This window comes from Heloderma suspectum, chromosome 15, assembly GCF_057233095.1.
Source record: "Heloderma suspectum isolate Gila_16-S chromosome 15, 16-S_ref, whole genome shotgun sequence".
Lineage (NCBI taxonomy): Eukaryota > Metazoa > Chordata > Lepidosauria > Squamata > Helodermatidae > Heloderma > Heloderma suspectum.
In genome coordinates this window covers 16,278,277-16,300,457 of record NC_139472.1, presented here as the reverse complement: position 1 = coordinate 16,300,457, position 22,181 = coordinate 16,278,277, and the positions used below count along the sequence as shown (strand labels likewise).

General features: G+C 45.7%; 1 protein-coding gene across 1 annotated transcript; it reads right to left on the bottom strand.

Annotated features, from left to right (window-relative positions):
• LOC146335400 (arylacetamide deacetylase-like 4) lies at positions 1 to 22,102 on the bottom strand. The gene is made up of 4 exons (XM_084822243.1): positions 21,926 to 22,102; positions 15,450 to 15,666; positions 9,340 to 9,403; positions 1 to 775 (listed from the first exon to the last, which is right to left on the bottom strand). Exons 1-4 carry the CDS (start codon positions 22,100 to 22,102, stop codon positions 1 to 3), a joined length of 1,233 nt encoding a protein of 410 aa, XP_084678369.1.
• Positions 22,103 to 22,181: the final 79 nt, after the last annotated feature.

Below are 22,181 nucleotides of genomic sequence, written 5' to 3'. Positions count from 1 at the left end.
TCATAAATGTTTGACAAAGTCAACAATGCTGTCCAATATTTCTATTGCAGCAGCAAATGTCAAAATGCCACAGTCAGAGAGGTTCAGCACACCGTGGAACCCATTTTCAGCGTGGAACCAGCTGACTTTCACACCGTTGTCTTCCAGCCGTTTCTTGTACAACAGGGAGTCATCTCGAAGTACATCATACTCGCAACTCACAATTAAAGTCTCCGGGAGCTGCTGGATGATGGAGTCTTCAGCAAAAAGTGAAGAAAGGGAGGGGTCCAGCAGCTCTGGCCACTGCCTGTACACATCAGGCTTATAAGGCGCGAGGGACACTCTTTCACAGCCTTGGCGCTTAAATTCCTCTGGAACGTTGTCTGGATTCACCCACTTCCTATATTTCAGCCTCATTTCACCTGGCACATGAGATCCCTTCAACACATCCTCCTTCAGAGAAGGGTCCTTTCTAAAATACTGCAGACCAAAAAGAATAAGATTCTCCCGGAACAAGAGCGGCATTGAGCAGTTCTGCTGATAGGAAGGCAGGTTGAAGTCCATTCCTTGCAGCCCAGGATAGATCAGCACTTGAGCCCGTAGCTTTGGGAGGTCTGATCTCTCTACCAGGTTTTGGGCAATCACATTAGCAATAGTGCCCCCAATGCTGTCCCCACTGATGATGATCTGAGAAGGATCCACCCCGTAGAGCTCTGCATTTTGCACAAAGTGCACAGTAGCAGTGAAGCAGTCCTTCCACTGTGTGGGATACAGGTACTCGGGAGACAGGCGATATCTGGAGAGAATTGTATTGATTTCTAAATTTCTCAATTTATACCATGCACTTTCAACACAACTGTGATCTCAGAACTTAAATCGTCCCCTCCGTTGCTCCCAACCGCTGTCCAACCAACAACCGCTGTCCAACCAACAACCACTGCCCTACGACAGTAGGCCAATAGGACTGTGTTTCTGAGGTTCATCACATGAAGCTGAAATCCCACATTCTTATTGGGGCTTTCTGCTTCCAGTTATTTGGGGAATTAAAATGGGCTCCTTCACACAGCGGAAATGTGATTTGAATTAAGAACTTCCTTTCTTAGAAATGTTCTGTATGTTTCATTTAGGGATGTACTCATTCCAGGTGGGGGCATCCGCAGTGGGGGGGAGGCGCTCCATCCCTCCTGCCAGAATCCTCCCCGGCCGGCTCCGCTCCACGGCGACTTCACGGAGCCGCCGGCCAGGGCCACCCACAGCCGCCCGCAGCTGGACTTCTGTCTGCTGCTGGGCTGCACCAGCTGCAAACGGCGGCCACTATAGCAGCCGCCATTTGCGTCCTTGCGGAGGCCATGATAGGCTACATATATATTTACGTAGCCTACCACGGCAAAAGGCAGGAACGCAAATGGCGGCCACTACACCATTTGCATCCCTTCCAAGCCGTGATAGGCTACGTAAGTATCTACGTAGTCTATCATGGCAAAAGGCAGGGACACAAATGGCATAGCGGCCGCCATTTGCGTCCCTGCCTTTTGCCGTGATAGGCTACATAGATACTTACGTAGCCTATCACAGCTTGGCAGGGACACAAATGGCGGCCAGCGTAGTGGCCACCATTTGCAGCCGCAGCTCAGCAGCAGCCGGAAGATCCCCCAGAGCCGCCGCTGCCACCGGAGCCGCCGCCAGAGCCAAGTAGGCTCCCTCCTGGGGGGATTCTGCGGGGTGGCGGGGGGGATTGCCCCGTTCCACCACGGATTCGTTCGAATCCACCCTCACTGGAGTCCATGGCAGAATTCTCCAACATCTCTAGTTTCATTATACCTCACCATCTAGTGGCTGTATTATCACACAATGCCATCATTACACAATATTAAGTTATTGGCTTATCCCAAATCTTTTAAAAAGCAGGATAAAGCTCAAAAACCACAGGAGATGCTCTGGAGGTCGACGACATCATGTAAAGGACCCACAAACTTCCATGAGTGACTAATCACAAGCATGCAATAAAAGCCTTGTGTATTAATGCTCTTTGTCTCCCCTCTCCCTGATTTTTTTTGGTGGGGGGAGTTGGTATCCTTCACATCAAGTACAATGCCATGTCCTTCCTTGCTAGTTTTAAGCAAGGCTTCTCTCCTTCCCTGATCTGATCATTCTGCATGGGTATTCTGCCAATGCACATTGCTGGTATTATAGGAGTAGGAGTACTTAGGGATGTACAGGTCTTGTAAAAACCTTTTCTTCCGCATTTTGCAGATTGTCAGGTGCCTTTCATTTTGTCATCCGCTCATTGATGGAACTGGATTTTTCCCAGTTTCCCAAATTTATGCAAATTCACATTTGTGAAAATGCACAAACCCACAAAATGTGCATTTTCATGCCTTGGCCTATGTGGGAAATTCACATTTTCAAACAGAATTTTTTAAAAAAAATTACATATTTTTCTATGACTACATTTGCGTAAAATTCTGGAAAGTAAAACAAAAAACAAAAAACAAGTCCTCAGAATCTGTGTGACTCAGGAGAAGTCAGTCCACTGCAGAATCCATGGATGGGATTTATAGAAATCTGAACTCATTTTGATTCCATTGCGAATTTCTCCGACATCCACACAACTACTACTATGCTGTTATTGTGCACTTAGCAAACCCACCATTGTTCTCTGTTCACATTAGTTTTGCTTCACTGCCATCTTCAAATCTGTGGCTGATGAGTTTCCTCTTCCTGCTACCCATGATTCCCCTAAATTGTTCTCCTCTTGGACAATGGCAACTTATTTCCTTGCTCAGGGCCCCTTTTCTACTGTGTAATTCTATGCTTTCCTTTTAGGATAATGGAGGTTAAACTAAGCCTGCCTTAGTTTGATACACACTCATCTTGGAGGACATCCCAGTGAAGTCAGTGGGATTTACTTCTGAGTAGATATGAATAGGACTGGTAGGGATGCTGTAGAAATTCAATGCGAGCTAAAATCAGCTCAGATTTCCAAGTACTACATTCAGATTTCTGACTTGTAGAATCTGCCACAGACCAACTGTCAGGGTGGAAACTGAGCCCATAGAGCCCCAGAGCAGTTCTGATTCTGAGGAGGAACAGCTATCCGTGGGAGAGGAGCCAGCTCATCCCTCACAGGCACAGCAGCTGGCAGAGATTCCTCCTGCCTGCATTCCTGAGATAGATAGTGATCCTAGCAGTGAGAAAGTGCGGGAATGAGGCTTGCTAGATGCTCGACGCAGATAGCGACGAGCGATGGAGGGCGCGGAAAGGAGGCATAGCGCCCATTTGGCGCGCAAGCAACAGCCGCCTCCCGTGGACCCAAGGGAAAGAGGGAGGATCTCTCCCTAGCCCATAAGTTCTGGGTCTTCAAGTGACTCTCTTTCAAATGGAGATCAACTGCCTATTCGAAGCTTAGGCCACTCTGCTGTTCCTTTCTTTAGTCGCTGGTGATTAGCATCTGAAAGAGTCATTAAGTTGTAAAAGGATTAAAGCTTTGAAAAGAATCCTTTCGTCTGTGTCTTGCGCTGGCTATTGGAGTCTACTGAAAGAGGCCACCAGGGCACTCCTGACACTGACCTCCTCAGGCCGTATGGAGCCTGTGGACTTCTGGATGATGGTGGTGATGATGATGGTGGTGATGATTAACTTTCCAGAAATATACACATATTTATTCATAGGAAAATATGCAAGTTTCTGCTGAGACTGGTAAATATATGCAGGGAAAAGTTGACTGGATTGGGGGTAGGGATGGCCGTGAATTTCTCCACGAATCTCGGGGAGGCCGAATGCCAACGCATTCAGCCCCCCGAAATTGTTGGTGAAATTCTCCGCCACCCCACCACCACCACCCCGGGATGGGACTTACCTCCTGCAAATGTCCCTCTTGGCGGCGGGTCCCGGCGGTATTTCGGCGGCGTTTCGGCGGGGGCAGGCGTGGCGGCCGGTCTTCCGACCGGCTGCCGCCACTGCCATTACAAAATAAAGTAAAACAAAAAACACCCATGATAGGCTACGTAACGATTAATAATAGCGTTGCCCTTATTTTCGCCGTAGTCTATGTAAATCTTTACGTAGACTACCTGGGACCAAATAAGGAATGCAAATGGCGGCGCCCATGGGCGCCGCCATTTGCGTACACACTTTTTTTTTTTTCCAAAGTCACCCGTGATAGGCTACGTAATGATTAACATAGCCTATCACGGCTGACTTTGGAAATCTAGCCGTGATAGGCTACGTTAATCGTTACGTAGCCTATCACAGGTGGTTTTTTTTTTCCCCCATTCACTTTTTATTTCGCGGCCGGGGAGACGGGGCGCTTCTCCCTGGCCTGAATTTCAGCTGGGCGAGGCGGGGCGCCTGCCCCCCGGCCTGAATTTCGGCCGGGCGAGGCGGGGCGCCTCCCCCCCCAGCCTGAACTTTGGGGGGAGAACCGAAGCACCTCCCCCCCACCGCGAAGCAAGCTGCGGGACCAGGTAAGTGACTTTCATACATCACTAATTGGGGGTCACTATGCTAAAGGCTCTGTACTAAGGTAAATTATGCAAATCGTTGCGGACCTTCTCATGGAATTATTTTTTCCGCATAATGGGGGGGGGGAAGCCTCGAATCCAGCTGCAAATAGATGATGACGCAGAAGGTGCCTGACAATCCATGGAACACAGACGGAGCGGATTTTACACCATCTGTACATCCGTACAGACCGAGCTCTAAATAATGCAAAGCTGGATGCAAATCGGACCTTAGGAAGTTCATCAGAAGTTAGACACAGGGGGAAAAGGCCATATACCCATTGAGTTGTGATTTCTTCCAGATCAAATAGAAATTGTGATGAAAAGGGCGAAACGTCGTTATAGCATAATCCCTCCTTCTGCCTCCTCTGGGGAAGGATCTTACTGGCACTATGGGCCAAACTACACATGACATTGGCCCAGTAGCTCTACCCTTAAGGGCAGTGGTTTGGTGTTTATTTGACAGATAACCAGCGTGCTGGGGGTGGGGGGTGCACAGATCAGGATTCTGGTGGAGGGAGGGGTTTAGCCCTTTCTCCCCCACTTTGGGCCTGATTTGGATCAGTGCCCACATCTGCATTTTGCACGACAAAGGCCTCACAGCAAACTGGAATGACCTGCTTTCCCCCTCCCCTCCGCTTGAGCACAGCTCCCTCACTGCTGCTGCCTATACAGTTCTTCTGGCAGATAAACTAGCCAGCAAGCCAAAGGCAAACTGAGCAACCTGCCCTGCTGCTCCCCGCTCTGTCCTTCAAGCAGGCTGCGTAGTCTTTCATTTTTGCTTTGAAGAACCATGGGAATATTCATTACATCCAATTTACATCAATCTCCCTGTTTTAAAACCACCGAAGAACTGCGTCTGAAAGTTGGAGAGCAGTGGCCTAGTGATGTCACCAGTTACAGCCAATCAACGGTGTGCACAGCCAGGGGTGGGGGGAGTGGGCTTCTCTTTAACTCCATCTAGGAAAGAAAACGCAGCCACAGGGGGCTTTCGGGATGGCCCAGGGACTGCATCGCCATGCGTGAACGCAAAAATTAAAGAGAGGTACTGGCTCAGTCTTCTCTCAAAAGAGGGTCTATGGCCCCCCTGGCAAAGGCGAAGTACAGGCTGAAGGGGCAGGATTGCAGCTTGAGATCGATAGGCATATGGTCAAGGAACACCTAATGACTTGGAATGAGTACAAATCTCCAGGGCCAGATGAACTGCATCCTAGAGTAATAAAGGAACTGGCAGAAGAACTCTCAGAACTGCTGTCTATTCTCTTTGAGAAATCATGGAGGACGGGGGAAGTGCCAGATGACTGGAGGAGGGCTAACGTTGTCCCTATCTTCAAAAAGGGTAAAAAGGAGGAACCTGGGAACTACAGACCAGTCAGTCTGACATCAATCCTGGGGAAAATTCTGGAGCAGATGATCAAGCAATCCATCTGGAAGCACCTTGAAAACAATGCCGTGATTACTCGAAGCCAACATGGATTTGTCAAGAACAAATCCTGCCAGACGAATCTGATCTCATTTTTTGATCAAGTAACCTCCCTTGTAGACCGTGGGAATGCTGTAGACATCATATACCTCGACTTCAGCAAAGCTTTCGACAAAGTGCCCCATGATCTCCTGATGAGCAAACTAGCTCAAAGTGGGCTAGATGAAACAATGATCCGGTGGATCCACAGTTGGCTACAGAATCGGACTCAAAGAGTGCTGATCAATGGGACCTTCTCAAACTGGGGAGAGGTAAAGAGTGGGGTACCACAGGGCTCAGTCCTGAGCACAGTGCTCTTCAACATCTGTATTAATGACTTGGAGGAGGAGGTGCAGGAAATGCTGATCACATTTGCAGACGACACCAAACTGGGCAGGTTAGCTAATACTTTGGAAGACAGAAACAAAATTCAGAGTGATCTTGATAGACTGGAGCGCTGGGCAGAACACAACAGAATGACATTTAATAGGAGAAATGCCAAGTTCTGCACCTAGGAAAAAGAAACCAAATGCACATTTACAAGATGGGGGATACGTGGTTCAACAACACTACAAGCGAGAAGGATCTTGGAATTGTTGTCCATCACAAGCTGAATATGAGCCAACAATGTGAGGTGGCAAATGCTATTTTGGGCTGCATTAATAGAAGTATAGCTTCCAAACCCTGGGAAATACTAGTTCCCCTCTACTCAGCACTGGTTAGGCCTCATCTGGAGTACTGTATCCAGTTCTGGGCACCACGCTTTAAGAAGGATGCAGGCAAACTGGAGAGGGTTCAGATCAGGGCAACAAAGATGATCAGGGGACTGGAAACAAAGCCCTATGAAGAGAGACTGAAAGAACTGGGCATGTTTAGCCTTGAGAAGAGAAGACTGAGGGGAGATAGGATAGCGCTCTTCCAGTACTTGAAAGGTTGTCACAGAGAGGAAGGCCAGGATCTCTTCTCAATCATCCCAGAGTGCAGGTTACGGAATAATGGGCTGAAGTGACAGGAAGCCAGATTCCGGCTGAACATCAGGAAAAACGTCCTGACTGTTAGAGCAATACAGCAGTGGAACCAGTTACCTAGGGAGGTGGTGGGCTCTCCCTCACTGAAGGTGCTCAAGATGAGGCTGGACCGCCATCTGTCAGGGATGCTCTGACTTGGATTCCTGCATTGACCAGGGGGTTGGACTCGATGGCCTTGTAGGCCCTTCCAACCCTACTATTCTATGATTCTATGAAAACGGACCCCAAGAGAGGTTGTTGGTTTTCAACCTCACTGAATTCTTCTATTGGTGGTTTAAGTCAGTCCTAATCTACACTCTGTGGTCCTGATCATAGAATAGAACAGTAGGGTTGGAAGGGGCCTATAAGACCATTGCGTCCAACCCACAGAGCCCTGTGTGCAAAAAGACTTCCCATTTCTTTCATGAAATGGAAGTACTGAATGCAGTAGGCAGGGCTCTGCACATAGGCTTGATCAATGCTGCTTGAGTACTACCCATCATCCACATCCAGCAATTATGTGCATGTGATACAACGGAAGCAGCTTGTGCACAGCACTGATTGGAAAGGACTGGTAGAACACTAACCCGCTTGCTCACCTTGTCCCCAAAGCAGTTTTTTTCCCCCCCTACATTTTTAAAATGGATAGCTTTAAGAGCAGTTCAACTTGTATAAAACCTATTGTTTGCATGTTCAAACTACCGCACAATTGCGCTCATTTCACATCCCAGCAAGGTGATGCTCAAAATCCTACAAGCTAGGCTTCAGCAGTATGCGGACCGAGAACTACCGGAAGTACAAGCTGGGCTTCGAAGAGACAGAAGAACTAGAGATCAAATCGCCAACGTTCGCTGGATCATGGAGAAAGCAAGAGAATTCCAGAAAAAACATCTATTTCTGCTTCATTGACTACGCTAAAGCCTTTGATTGTGTGGATCACAACAAAATGTGGCAAATTCTTAAAGTGATGGGAGTACCAGACCACCTTACCTGTCTCCTGAGAAACCTGTACGAGGGTCAAGAAGCAACAGTAAGAACCAGACATGGAACAACCGAGTGGTTCAAAATTGGGAAAGGAGTACGACAAGGCTGCATATTGTCGCCCTGCTTATTTAACTTATATGCAGAGTACATCATGAGAAACGCCGGGTTGGATGAATCAGAGGTCGGAATTAAGATTGCCAGGAGAATTATCAACAACCTCCGATATGCAGATGATACCACCCTAATGGCAGAAAGTGAAGAGGATCTCAAGAGCCTCTTGTTGAGGGTGAAAGTGGAGAATGCAAAAGCTGGTTTGAAACTCAACATTAAAAAAACGAAGATCATGGCATCCGGCCCCATCACTTCCTGGCATATAGAAGGGGAAGAAATGGAAGCAGTGACAGTTTTTACTTTCTTGAGCTCCAAGATCACCGCAGACGGTGACTGTAGCCATGAAATTAAAAGACGCTTGCTCCTGGGGAGGAAAGCTATGGCAAACCTAGACAACATAGTAAGAAGCAGAGACATCACCTTGCCGACAAAGGTCCGTCTAACCAAAGCTATGGTTTTCCCAGTAGTAATGTATGGCTGTGAGAGCTGGACTATAAGGAAGGCTGAGCGCCAAAGAATCGATGCTTTCGAACTTTGGTGCTGGAGAAGACTCTTACAAGTCCCCTGGACTGCAAGAAGGTCAAATCAGTCAATCCTAAAGGAAATCAACCCTGAGTGCTCATTGGAAGGACAGATAATGAAGCTGAAGCTCAAATATATTGGCCACCTAATGCGAAGAGAAAACTCTCTGGAAAAGACCCTGATGCTGGGAAAGATTGAAGGCAAAAGGAGAAGGGGACGGCAGAGGATGAGATGGCTAGATAGCATCACCGATGCAATGAATATGGACTTGAGCACGCTCCGGGAGAGAGCGCAGGACAGGAAGGCCTGGCGTGCTATGGTCCATGGGGTCACGAAGAGTCGGACACGACTGAACGACTGAACAACTACAAGTCTTTGAGGGTGGAGAACAGCAGCACTGCAATGACATGATGGGCATGATCTCCCTGCTGAAGGGAGAGCAGAAGCACGTTCACACAATAGTGCCATATATGAACCCGCTTTGGAAGCAAGGAGTAAAGAAGTGGGTGCTTTGGGGCTTTCATTCTTCCAGCAAACAAATCCTTCAACAGGTAGAGCAAGAAACTGGTGCAAAAAAAACAAACATTGTGACTTCTGGTTTTAAAATGTCACTACTGCTGCTTTCAATTTCTTTTTTTAATTGACAGCATCAATTTTATTGTGTTTGTCTCTATTATGTACGTTGCCCTGAGAGCTTTGGCTATAGGGCGACTCATACATGAACTAAACAAACATGTTTTTCAGGCACTGGCACAATTTGGAGTCCACTTACCCAACAGACACAAGGACTGAATCACTCTCCTTGGCAATTTTATTGCAAATACCTTGATAGTAAGCTGTGGGGGGGAACATATTTATTTATTTTTTATTTGAGGCATTTATATACTGCTGAACATAATACAATCTCTCAGTGGTTCACAATATTGAAATGCAATCTTAAAAACACAACATTAAAAAGACTTCCAACTACAGTAAAAAAAAAAATCCAGGAGAAGGAAAATGGAGTGGCATAATAAAAATACTTACAGCCCAGGGAAAGCCTCAGTGAACAAGGGTGTTTTCAGGAGGCATTTGAAAAATGTCACATTTTCTGCCTCCCGAAATACGCAAAGGAAGGTTTCCCAGAGGGTGGGTGCCGCCACAGAGAAAGCTAGCCATCGGGGTATTTCACAGCGATATTCCAACATTAAGAACTTCGTAACAAGAACCCAGAGGATGCTCTTAACAAAATAAAAATCTTTGAACAAGTCTGTGTGTGTAATCAGGTAATCTTTCGAAAGTTGTTTTTCTTCTTTCAATGTTATGCGAAGAAAAACCTCAAGGATTTTTTTAAAACAGAAGAATTATGAGTGCTGCAGAAAGTGTTACAAAAAGACTTGAAACAAAATCCTTAATAGCAAACCACTGGATGTATGACTCTATTATGCAATATATAAATCCAAAACCTGAGTTTGCTTTATGACAAATGTTCAGATTTTCTTGAATTTAACACTTGTTTTCTAGGGATGGCAGAGAATTTCTCCATGAATCGCCACCCCACCCCACCCAGGATGGGACTTATCTCCCTCGAATGTCCCTCTCAGCAGTGGGTCCCAGCGGCGGTTCGGCGGCAGTTCGGCGGGGGCGGGGGCGGCGGCGGTCTTCCGACCGGCTGCCGCCACCGCCATTACAAAGTAAATGTAAAAACACACACACACATGATAGGCTACGTAACAATTTACATAGCCTATCACGGGTGACTTTGGGGAAAAAAAAAAAAGCACCGCCCATGGGCGCCACCATTTGCGTTCCTTATTTGGGCCTGGGTAGTCTACGTAAAGATTTACATAGACTACGGCAAAAATAAGGGCAACGCTATTTATAAATAAATAAGGGTAACGCTATTACTTTTTTATTTCGCGGCCGAGGAGACGGGGCGCTTCTCCCCAGCCTGAATTTCGGCTGTGAGGGATGGGGCGCCTCTCCCCCGGCCTGAACTTCGGGGGGAGAACCGAAGCGCCTCCCCCCCACCGCGAAGCAAGCTGCGGGACCAGGTAAGGGACTTTCGTCCATCCTTATTGTTTTCCAGGCCCAATTCCGGGTGTTGGCATTGACCTTTAAAACCCTATATGGTTCTGGCCCAGTCTATCTTAAGGAGCGCCTCCAGCAACACCAGGTATGCTGCTCAACAAGTTCGGCCCCGGAAGGCCTTCTGTCTGTCTCATCAGCCAGGACGGCTAGGCTGGGGAGGACTAGGGAGAGGGCCTTTTCTGTGGTGGCCCCCACTCTGTGCAATTCCCTCCCTAGTGACCCCAATCATGTCCCCTCTTTGATGAGCTTCCTCCGGGCTTTGAAAACCTGGCTGTTCAGGCAAGCATTTGGGGCAGGTTAGGGTTTTTTTTAGAGTAATGTTGTTTTGTTCAGTTGATTTGTTGTATTTTGTGTTGTTATTTGTAGTGTACACCACCTAGAGTGGCCAGGTAGCCAGCCAAATGGGCAGCTAATAAATCAAATAAGTAAGTAAGTAAGTGTGTGTGTGTGTGTGTGTGTGTGTGTATGTATATGTATATGTATATGTATATGTGTGTGTATATATATGTATGTATGTGTATGTGTGTGTGTATGTATGTATGTATGTGTATGTATGTGTGTATATATATATATATATATATATATATATATATATATATGAAGTTATATACATCCACACCTATGCCCACCCTGCCCCAGCCCTCTTCAAATTAAAAGGACACAACCCACTCAAGGCTAGTTGCAATTACATCCTGCTGAGAATTACATCAGATAGATGATTGATTAGATAGATAGATAGATAGATAGATAGATAGATAGATAGATAATAGATAGATCAATGATAGACAGACAGACAGACGGATGATGGATGATGAATAGATAGATGATAGATGATAGATAGATAGATAGATAGATAGATAGACAGACAGACAGACAGACAGACAGACAGACAGACAGATGATGGCTGGATGGATGGATGGATGGATGGACAGATAATGGATAGATAGATAGATAGATAGATAGATAGACGGACGGACGGACGGACGGACGGACGCATGATAGATGGATGGTAGATGGATGGATGATATAGACAGACAGACAGACAGACAGACACAGTCAGCACCAGAAATATTGGAACAAGGATAAGTGTTTTGGTAGTTGGCCTCTGTACACCACCACATTGAAGTTGAAAGAAAATACACCCAGATGGGAGAGAAGTCAGGACTTTTGCTGTAATTAAAGGGGTTTGACAAAAGTGGGGCACTAACCATTTGGGAAGTACAGCCAGTGGCATACAGCCCCCCCTCCATCATTGGGGGTCATAAGTAATGGAACAAACCAACATCATTTCAAACTTAAGGATCGCCTTTAATACCTGGATGAAAATCCTTTGCAGTCAATGACTGCCTGAAGTCTGGAACCCATGGACATGACCAAAAGCTGAATTTCCTCCCTCGAGATGCTTTGCCAGGCCTTCACTGCAGCTGCCTTCAGCTGCTGCTTGTTTGTGGGTCTTTCTGCCCTCAGTCTTGTCTTCAGTAAGTGAAAATCATGCTCTATTGGGCTGAGATCAGGTGATTGACTTGGCCATTGAAGAACATCCCACTTCTTTGCCTTCAGAAACCCTTGGGCAGCTTTTGCTGTATGTTTTGGGTCATTATCCATCTGCAATATGAAGCGGCGTCCTATCAGTTTGGCAGCATTCGGCTAAATCTGAGCAGAAAGTATAACCCTATGCACTTCAGAATTCATCCTACTGCTTTTATCAGTCAGGTCATCAATAAACACCAGTGACCCGGTGCCATTGGCAACCATACATGCCCATGCCATAACACTGCCCCCACCATGTTTGACAGATGCTGTGGTATGCTTTGGATCATGAGCTGTTCCTTTTCTTCTCCATACTTTTCTCTTCCCATCATTCTGGCACAAGTTAATCTTGGTTTCATCAGTCCAAAGAATCTTATTCCAGAACTGGGCAGGCTTTTTTAGGTGTTTGCTGGCAAAGGCTAATCTGACCTTTCGGTTCTTTGGCGTTACCAGTGGTTTGCACCTTGTTGTGAAGCCTCTGTATTTACATTCATAAAGCCGTCTCTTGACTGTAGATGTTGACAATGACATGCCTACCTCCTCAAGAGGGTTCTTGACCTGGTTAGATGTTGTGAAAGGGCTCCTCCTCACCATGAGCAGAATTCTGTGGTCATCCACTTTAGTTGTCTTCCGTGGTCTTCCAGGCCTTTTGCTGTTGCTGAGCTTGCCAGTTATTTCCTTCTTTTTCAGGATGTTCCAAGCTGTTGAATTGGCCACTCCCACTGTTTTTGCGATCTCTCTGATGGGTTTATTTTGTTTCCTCAGCCTAATGATGGCCTCCTTCACTTGCATGGGCACCTCTTTGGACCTCATGTTGGGGGTTCCAGTGAACAGCTACCAAATGCAGATGTAACACTCAGAATCACCTCCAGGCCTTTTCTCTGCTTGATTGGTCATGGGGCACCCAGGAAGCAGGCCACACCTGGCCATGCAGCTGCTTGCCAGCCATTCGTTCCATTACTTCTGAGCCACCAACGATGGGTGTGTGTGTGTGCCACTGGCTGTCCTTCCTGAATGGCTAGTGCCCCACTTTTGTCAAACACCTTGAATTACAGCTGAACGTCCTGACTTCGCTCCCATCTGGGTGTGTTTCCTTTCAACTTCAATGTGGTGGTGTATGGAGGCCAACTGCCAAAACACTTATCCTTGTTCCAATATTTCTGGCCCTGACTGTAGATGGATGGATGGATGGATGGATGGATAGATAGATGATAGGTGGATGGATGGATGGATGGATGGATGGATGGATGGATAGATAGATAGATAGATAGATAGGATGATTGAGAGATGGATGGATGGATGGATGGATGGATGGATGGATGGATAGATAGATAGATAGATAGATAGATAGATAGATAGGATGATTGAGAGATGGATAGATAGATAGATAGATAGATAGATAGATAGATAGATAGATAGGATGATTGAGAGATGGATGGATGGATGGATGGATAGATGATAGATAGATAGATAGATAGATAGATAGATAGATAGATAGGATGATTGAGAGATGGATGGATAGATAGATAGATAGATAGGATGATTGAGAGATGGATGAATGGATAGATAGATAGATAGATAGATAGATAGATAGATAGATAGATAGATAGGATGATTGAGAGATGGATGGATGGATGGATAGATAGATAGATAGATAGATAGATAGATAGATAGATAGATAGATGATACAGCCTTACCGTTAGGCACAGTGAGGCTGCTATCTTAGGTTCAGAGGATGCTCATGGAGCAGCAGACGTTCTCCCATGTGCTCCACATGCCCTCATCCTCACCTCACCCGTTTCCAGTCTCCTTAGCTGGTGGCCGCAATGCTTGCTTGATGCTGACCTGAGCTGGCCGGCTTCTTCCTTAGTTGCTTTCTCCCAATGGCTTGAGAAAAAGCCCTGACTGAGCCAACAGCCAACCCAGGCCCCACACAGCAGCAAGCACCGTGCATGCGCTAGCACAGCTTTGCTCATGTGACTCACACAGGTCGCACCATCACTGGTGCATTACAGCATTGGCTTGGGTGGGCACCAGTTGGAAGAGTGAGTGAGCTGCACTGAGATGTTGGAGGAAGAAGCCGTGCATATCACCCCCCCCCCAAACTAACCTGCTACTCTCTGATGCAGTGAAGGACATTGTCTCATTACCAGTGTTGAAATCAGATTCAGCTGCCAGTCCGATCTGCTTCAATACATGAAATTTGGTCAGGGCACCATTTTGAGCCTCTCTACATTAAGGGAAAATCCCGCAATCTTACCAGTGCTTTGTCATCCAGAGTCTTTGTGGGTTTGTAATGGACACAGTACATGTGCCTCCCCACTCCTTGTTTTTCCCGGTCCCTTTGTGGGCACTTTCATTTGTATAGCCAGTAGATGGCGCTGCAAGATTTCTAAAATATAGTGTGATGCTTGAATTACACCACCTCTTTGATGCAGTTTTTGGCAGGGTTCTTTTTGTTACTACATTTTTGGTGGTTTTTAAAATGGCGGAATAAACCTAGAAAATGACAAAAGAGGCACCGGAGGTTGACAACGTCATGAAAATGACCCGTGAATTTCCATGAGTGAACAGTCATGAACGCACGATAAATGCCTCGTGTAAAAACGCCCTTTGTTCTTTGCCTGAAGCAGCAAAATGTCTTAAGACATCCATGGGCATTCTCTTTCAAAACCCACTTACAAAACAATCTGGCAAAACTGTACATAACTTTAAAGTGTTGTACTGGGGGTCGGGAGATCCGGGTTCTAGTCTCCACTCGGCCATGGAAGCTCACTGGGTGACTTTGGGCCAGTCACTGCCTCTCAGCCCAACCTACCTCGCAGGGTTGTTGTGGTGAGGATAAAATGGAGAGGAGGAGGATAATGTAAGCCACCTTGGGTTCCTTGCAAGAGGAAAAAAGGCAGGGTATAAATGTAATAAATAAATAAATCTCTCTTACCATGCAATTTTATATTGTCTACTTAGAAGCAAATGCCATTGAGTTCAGTGGTGTTTATTACCAGGTAAGTGTGTTTAAGAGAGATTCCAGATTAGACTTTTATCACGCCATTACCCTACCTCATTTACAGAATTGTGCAGGGGGTCTAGCCATTGCTTTCCACTTGTAAGCCTCCCATGTTTTCCCACTGCTTCTTCCATCCTTTTTCTTACAACACACACACACACACACACACACCCCTTAAGAAGAAAAAGGTGGAATAGTTGCCCAGTGCCTTCAACTGGTAACGTTAGGAGCTCTCCATCTGGAAGTCCCCCAGGACTGCAGCCTTAATCACTTACCGATGCTTCCAAACATTCCAGCTCCTCCGTGGAAGAAAACAAATCCTCTCCTTGGCCCGGCAGATGGCGTTCTGGGCTGGTAAACCCTGACAGGCACCCCATCAAAATGCAGGTCTTTAGAAGAGAGGCTGGGGTCCAGCGTGGGCCTCCTGAGATCCAGCAGGCAGCGGAGAAAGACAATCTGCCTGCAGAGGCCCAGCAGTTCAAGAATCTTCCCCTGTTTGGAGAAGGAAAAGAAGTCGAATATAATGGTGCACCCTTTTGCCTCAAATGCATTATTTCACAATAGCCAAATGTGGCTGAGGGGTGGGTAGGGGGACTTGGTGCAGTTCTTCCCACCCCAATGCCACACTACAATGGAACCAATTACCTAGGGAGGCGGTGGGCTCTCCCACACTGGAGGCATTCAAGACGAGGCTGGACAGCCATCTGTCAGGGATGCTCTGACTTGGATTCCTGCCTTGAGCAGGGGGTTGGATTCGATGGCCTTGTAGGCTCCTTCCAACCCTACTATTCTAAGATTCCATGACTTTATTTTACTCCCAGCTGTGAAGTCAGGTTCTACCCTCTTCCTCTGTCTACACCAGCATTTGAACACTGAAGCTCCATGCTTCTCCCACGCCACCCCACACCCAAAAGGAACATTTTTCATGCCCCAAAGTATGTTTTAATAAGAACTTAAAGGGCACAGAGATCCAGGGGGGTTCAACCTAGGCTGCAAGCCTGTGACCATAATTTTAAAAACTGGGGGCTAAATTGTAGATTGTACTGGACGGTAGGGATGCTGGAGAAATTCGAGATGGACTAAAATGAACTCAGTTTTCTAAGAATGTGACCTGCGGAATCCTCTGTGACTTACTGCCTCAGGCTGCATGGAGTCCATGGACTTTCGGATCTTCTCCCAAATTTTATACATATTTATTCATGGGGAAATACAAACAGTTTCTGCTGAGACTGGTAAGTATACGTGGGGGAAAGCTGAATGGAATGGGGACAATATGCTAAATGTTAAATTATGTAAATGATTGTGAACCCTCTTATGGAATAATATGTATATTTTTCCACCTAACAGGAAAAAAAAATCGAATCTGTCTGTGAGCGGATGGTGGAACGAAAAGCACCTGACAATCCGCGAAACACAGACAGAGCAGACTTTACACAGTCGGTACATCCCTACTTGAGGATATAGATGGAAACTTAATTTCTATTTACCTATGTGGTCCAGATTTGCTGGAGCCAGGTAGAAGCAGAACTAGAGCAGAATGAGCAGCATTCTGAACAAGGAGTAGATGGCCGAGACCCTTCTCTAGAACACAGCAAATGTGCTTGTGCAGTCATACTAGAGTTTACAGTTAGAGAGAGAGAGAGAGAGATTTGTGCTTCCGTATGTGGCATGCTCTCTCAAGAACTACCAGTCCCAGAGTTCCTTGTGCATAAACAGAAAGAAGAATCAGCTGGTGGGAGGGGCAAAGCACCATAAAAATAAGGGACTTTGATCCCAGGAACAGTGGGAGCCAGTACTGCTGGTAGGATTTAGAGGCCCATGTGGAACTGAAAACACCCTTTCTCAGCATCCTTACTGGGGCTTTCTCTGTTTTCAATGAAACAGCACCTTCTAGTGGCCAAATTATATCCTAGCTTTTTTAGTGCAACTTTCCTCTGATCTTTTTGAAAGTGGGATAAACAGGGGAAAGCACAGGAGACATCCTAGGGGTTGATGCCGCTGTGTAAATGACCCACACACTTCCGTGAGAGGCCAATCAGGAGCGTGCAATAAATCGCTCATGTAGAGACTCCCTGGGACTGGTAGTTCTTGAGAGAACACGTCACATCGGGAAGCACAAATATCTGTCTTGTTCACACACACATACCGTACTGCCATGTGAAAGGTTGTGTCTGATGGAAAAAATCAAGTCTACTTTTGAAGAAAGTATGAACTAGCCCTACTTGCATTATTAAATGAGATTTAAAAAAAAAAAAAACTCCAAGTAACTTTCTATGAAGTGTGCATTGCCATACTTCTTTTTTCCACACTGCCAGTTACTGTAGGAAACAAGTTTCTGCACACATCAACAACTGCAGGCATTCTGTTAGGGGGTGTCACAGTTCTACCTATGACCTGGACCCCCTGAGCAACTCCTTAAGGATCTCTTGCCTCCTTAAGAGTCCTACTTTCCTTCTTTTACCTTCCCCTTCCCAGTAACATGGGGTTTAGGCTGTAGACTGGGGGGTGACTGACACTCTAGACACAGGGTTTAACCACAACAGTTTACTGGTGAATTAAAACAAGCCGATCACAACAAAAAGTATTTACACAATACAGTTGAGGCATTAAAAGAAAATAAAAGTTGCAAAATGCAAGTTCCTTTACCCTAGCTGTCCTTGGACTTTTCTAGGCAGCTTCTTCCTTCTCACTCTTCAAACTCTGCTCTCACTTCAGGATCTGACTGTCTCTGCTTTTACTGGCTCTCTTGCTTTCTTTATATACCCTCCTCCCTCAAAACCAAAAGTACTGCTTCAAACCTGAAGAAATGAAACTTAAGTGGAGAAATGAAACTGACACTTAAACGGAGAAATGAAACTACTCCTCTCAGGGTTACCCCTTCCCAACAGAAAACTCCAGGCCTCTAACCCTGACCTTTTCCCCTTTGCCTCTGTAGGCCTCAGACCTTCACAGGGGTGCAGGAACAGTTACGCCACCTAACAGTTTTATCTACTGAGTATTAACTTGGAAGAGAAATGGACTTTCGGAAGACTGTTCATGAGTTTGCAGTGAAAAAAGCCAAAAAATAAAATGTTAAAGTGTTTCCTATTTCCTATTTCCTATGAAACACTTGGCAGTCACGCTGGTACATTAGAATAAAAGAATCAAAACATCAATAGGATAACACCTTTATCAGGACCAACCAAAAAGTTACAAAATAGTCAGCAAGCTTTGTAGGACTCTTCTTCAGGTTGGATGTTGCATTAAACAAAAACCAAAAAAAAGCAAAAAGGAGTTGGGATTGGGGCATTGCAGAAAAGCCCAAGTGTGGACTGTGGAGTAATTTCAGAAGTGAAAAAATGCAATTTCAGGATTAAAATGCAAACTTCTTTTTCATGACTCATAAGATTATGGTCATTCTTGGGGGATGCACATTTATCCACATGGTTATATTTATTTATTTATTTAAAAATATTCCTTGGCCGCCTTTCAGGACAGAAGCCCTCCCAAGGCAGCTCACAGCAATAAGAAAACACGTTGTTGTTGTTCAGTCATTAAGTCGTGTCCAACTCTTCGTGACCCCATGGACCAGAGCACACCAGGCCTTCCTGTCCTCCACTCTCTCCCAGAGCGTGCTCCAGTTCATATTCATTGCATCGGTGATGCTATCTAGCCATCTCATCCTCTACCGTCCCCTTCTCCTTTTGCCTTCAATCTTTCCCAGCATCAGGGGCTTTTCCAGTGAGTCTTCTCTTCGCATTAGGTGGCCAAATATTTGAGCTTCAGCTTCATTATCTGTCCTTCCAATGAGCACTCAGGGTTGATTTCCTTTAGGATTGACTGATTTGACCTCCTTGCAGTCCAGGGGACTTGTAAGGGTCTTCTCCAACACCACAGTTCGAAAGCATCAATTCTTCGGCACTCAGCCTTCCTTGTAGTCCAGCTCTCACAGCCATACGTTGCTACTGGGAAAACCATAGCTTTGATTATACGAATCTTTGTCGGCAAGGTGATGTCTCTGCTTCTTACTATGCTGTCTAGGTTTGCCATAGCTTTCCTCCCAAGGAGCAAGCGTCTTTTGATTTCATGGCTACAGTCACCGTCTGCGGTGATCTTGGAGCCCAAGAAAATAAAATCTGTCACTGCTTCCATTTCTTCCCCTTCTATATGCCAGGAAGTGATGGGGCCAGATGCCATGATCTTCGTTTTTTGAATGTTGAGTTTCAAACCAGCTTTTGCATTCTCCACTTTCACCCTCAACAAGAGGCTCTTTAGATCCTCTACGCTTTCTGCCATTAGGGTGGTATCATCTGTGTATCTGAGGTTGATAATTCTCCCGGCAATCTTAATTCCAACCTGTGATTCATCCAACCCAGCGTTTCTCATGATGTACTCTGCATATAAATTAAATAAGCAGGGCAACAATATACAGCCTTGTTGTACTCCTTTCCCAAATTTGAACCAATCGGTTGTTCCATGTCCAGTTATTACTGTTGCTTCTTGTCCCTCGTACAGGTTTCTCAGGAGACAGGTAAGGTGGTCTGGTACTCCCACCTCTTTAAGAATTTGCCACAGTTTGTTGTGATCCACACAATCAAAGGCTTTAGCATAGCCAATGAAGCAGAAATAGACATTTTTTCTGGAATTCTCTTGCTTTCTCCATGATCCAGCAAATGTTGGCGATTTGATCTCTAGTTCCTCTGCCTCTTCGGAACCCAGCTTGTACTTCCGGTAGTTCCCGGTTCGCATACTGCTGAAGCCTAGCTTGTAGGATTTTGAGCATCACCTTGCTGGCATGTGAAATGAGCGCAACTGTACGGTAGTTTGAACACTCTTTGGCATTGCCCTTCTTTGGAATTGGAATGTAAACTGACCTTTTCCAGTCTTGTGGCCACTGTTGAGTGTTCCAGATTTGTTGGCATATTGAATGCAGCACTTTAACAGCATCATCTTTTAGGACCTTCAATAGCTCAGCTGGAATACGGTCATCTCCGCTAGCTTTGTTGTTAGTAATGCTTCCTAAGGCCCACTTGACTTCACTCTCAAGGATGTCCGGCTCAAGTTCAGTGCCCGCACTATCATGGCTATCAGGGACATTAAGATCTTTCCTGTATAGTTCTGCTGTGTATTCTTTCCACCTCTTCTTAATCTCATCTGCTTCTGTTAGGTCCCTGCCTTCTTTGTCCTTTATCATGCCCGTCTTTGCACAACACGTTCCCTTGAGATCTCTGATTTTCTTGAAGAGATCTCTAGTCTTTCCCATTCTATTGTTTCCCTTGATTTCTTTGCATTGTTCATTTAAGAAGGCCTTCTTGTCTCTCCTTGCTATTCTCCAGAAATCTGCATTCAGTTGGGTATATCTTCCCCTTATTTTCGCTGTCTTAGTCTACGTAAATGTTTACGTAGACTAAGACATGCCAAAATAAGGAACGCAAATGGCGGTGCCCATGGGCGCCGCCATTTGCGTACACGCGTGTTTTTTTTTTCTTTTAAATCAGCCGTGATAGGCTACGTAAACATTTATGTAGCCTATCACAGTGTTTTTTGAAAATCTAGCCATGATAGGCTATGTAAATCTTTACGTAGCCGATCACGTTTTTTTGTTTTTTGTTTTTTTTAACTGGAAATGGCGGAGGCGGCCAAACCGCCACTAGAGCCACCGTTGCCAGGAAGATCCGCCCAAGGTAAGTCCCGTCCCAGGGGAGGGGGGTGGCAGACCGTTCCACCACCGATTTCAGGGGCCCGAATGCACTGGCATTCGGCCTCCCCGAGATTCGTGGCGAAATTCTCTGACATCCCTAGTCTGGAGGCTGTTTCGGGATGGATGAGGATGAATAAACTGAAACTTAATCCAGATGAGATGGTGATACTGTGGGTTGGGAAACCAACTACTTTGGATGGAGGTTTACAACGGGTCTTTACAATGGTTGTTTTGCCCTATCCCAGCCCCAAAAACTTATGAAGAGAGCTGGTCCAAAGACTTCTGTGTGTGTGTGTGTGTGTTCCTCTATAGAATGAAAATAATGCCTCCATTGTCTTTGATAATGGCAAACAAACATGAGAGACAAAATTTTCAGAGAGTGCCTAAATATTATTTGAGCCCAAAATGTTAAGGGGGTGGGAGGATCCATCTTCAGGAACTAATAAAATTTGATAGCACAGGCCTAGATATTGGCCTCTTAACTAGGGATGTTGAAGAAATCCACAATGGAACAAAATGAGTTCAGATTTTCATGAATCTGACCGATGGATTGCACAGCAGACTGGTTTTCTAACTTTCCTAAATTGTGTGCAAATTTCCTCATAGAAAAATACGCCAAAAATTTTTTTAAAAGCTAAAAATGTGCATTTCCCCGATAGGCTAAAGCATGAAAATGCACATTTGGGGGGAATTTGCACACTGGGGGGTGGGATTTACACATTTTTGCATGTGTGACTTTGCGCAAATGCGAAAACAAAAATGTCCAACTCTGTCAATGGACAGACAATGGAATGAAAGGTGCCTGACAAGCTGAGAAAGACAGATGGAATGGATATTACTCCATCTTCCTGTTTCATGATCTTTGCTTTCCTGATTCCTGCCCTTTTATCCTTTATTCCCTTTTATCCTCGATAAACTACGAAATGCTCATCCCTCTCATCCTTATTGATATGAATGGAGTGAAGTGCATGTGATTGGTTCAAATAAGTCACAAAGAAGCTTCCATTTTGGCTTTTCCAAGTTTCAACCCAAACACCCCCATTTCCCTCAAGCTAGGGATGGCAAACTTACCAAAGTGAACATCATAACACATCCCCAGTGAAGAACTCGAAGCTTTAATGGCTGGTCAAATCCAGAGGGAATAGTTGTCCTGGAGAGATCATAATAAATGGCCCAGGAGAGCAGCAAGAAAGAAGCGAGGGCGACAACTCTTGCTGCTCCGAGAAAGATGGCATAAAGAAGCTCCATTTCACCTTTCCAAAAGGAAGAAGCCAAAGGTGGAAGATGCAGACAACACTGCTTGCTAGGTGACTGAACAGAGGTGTCT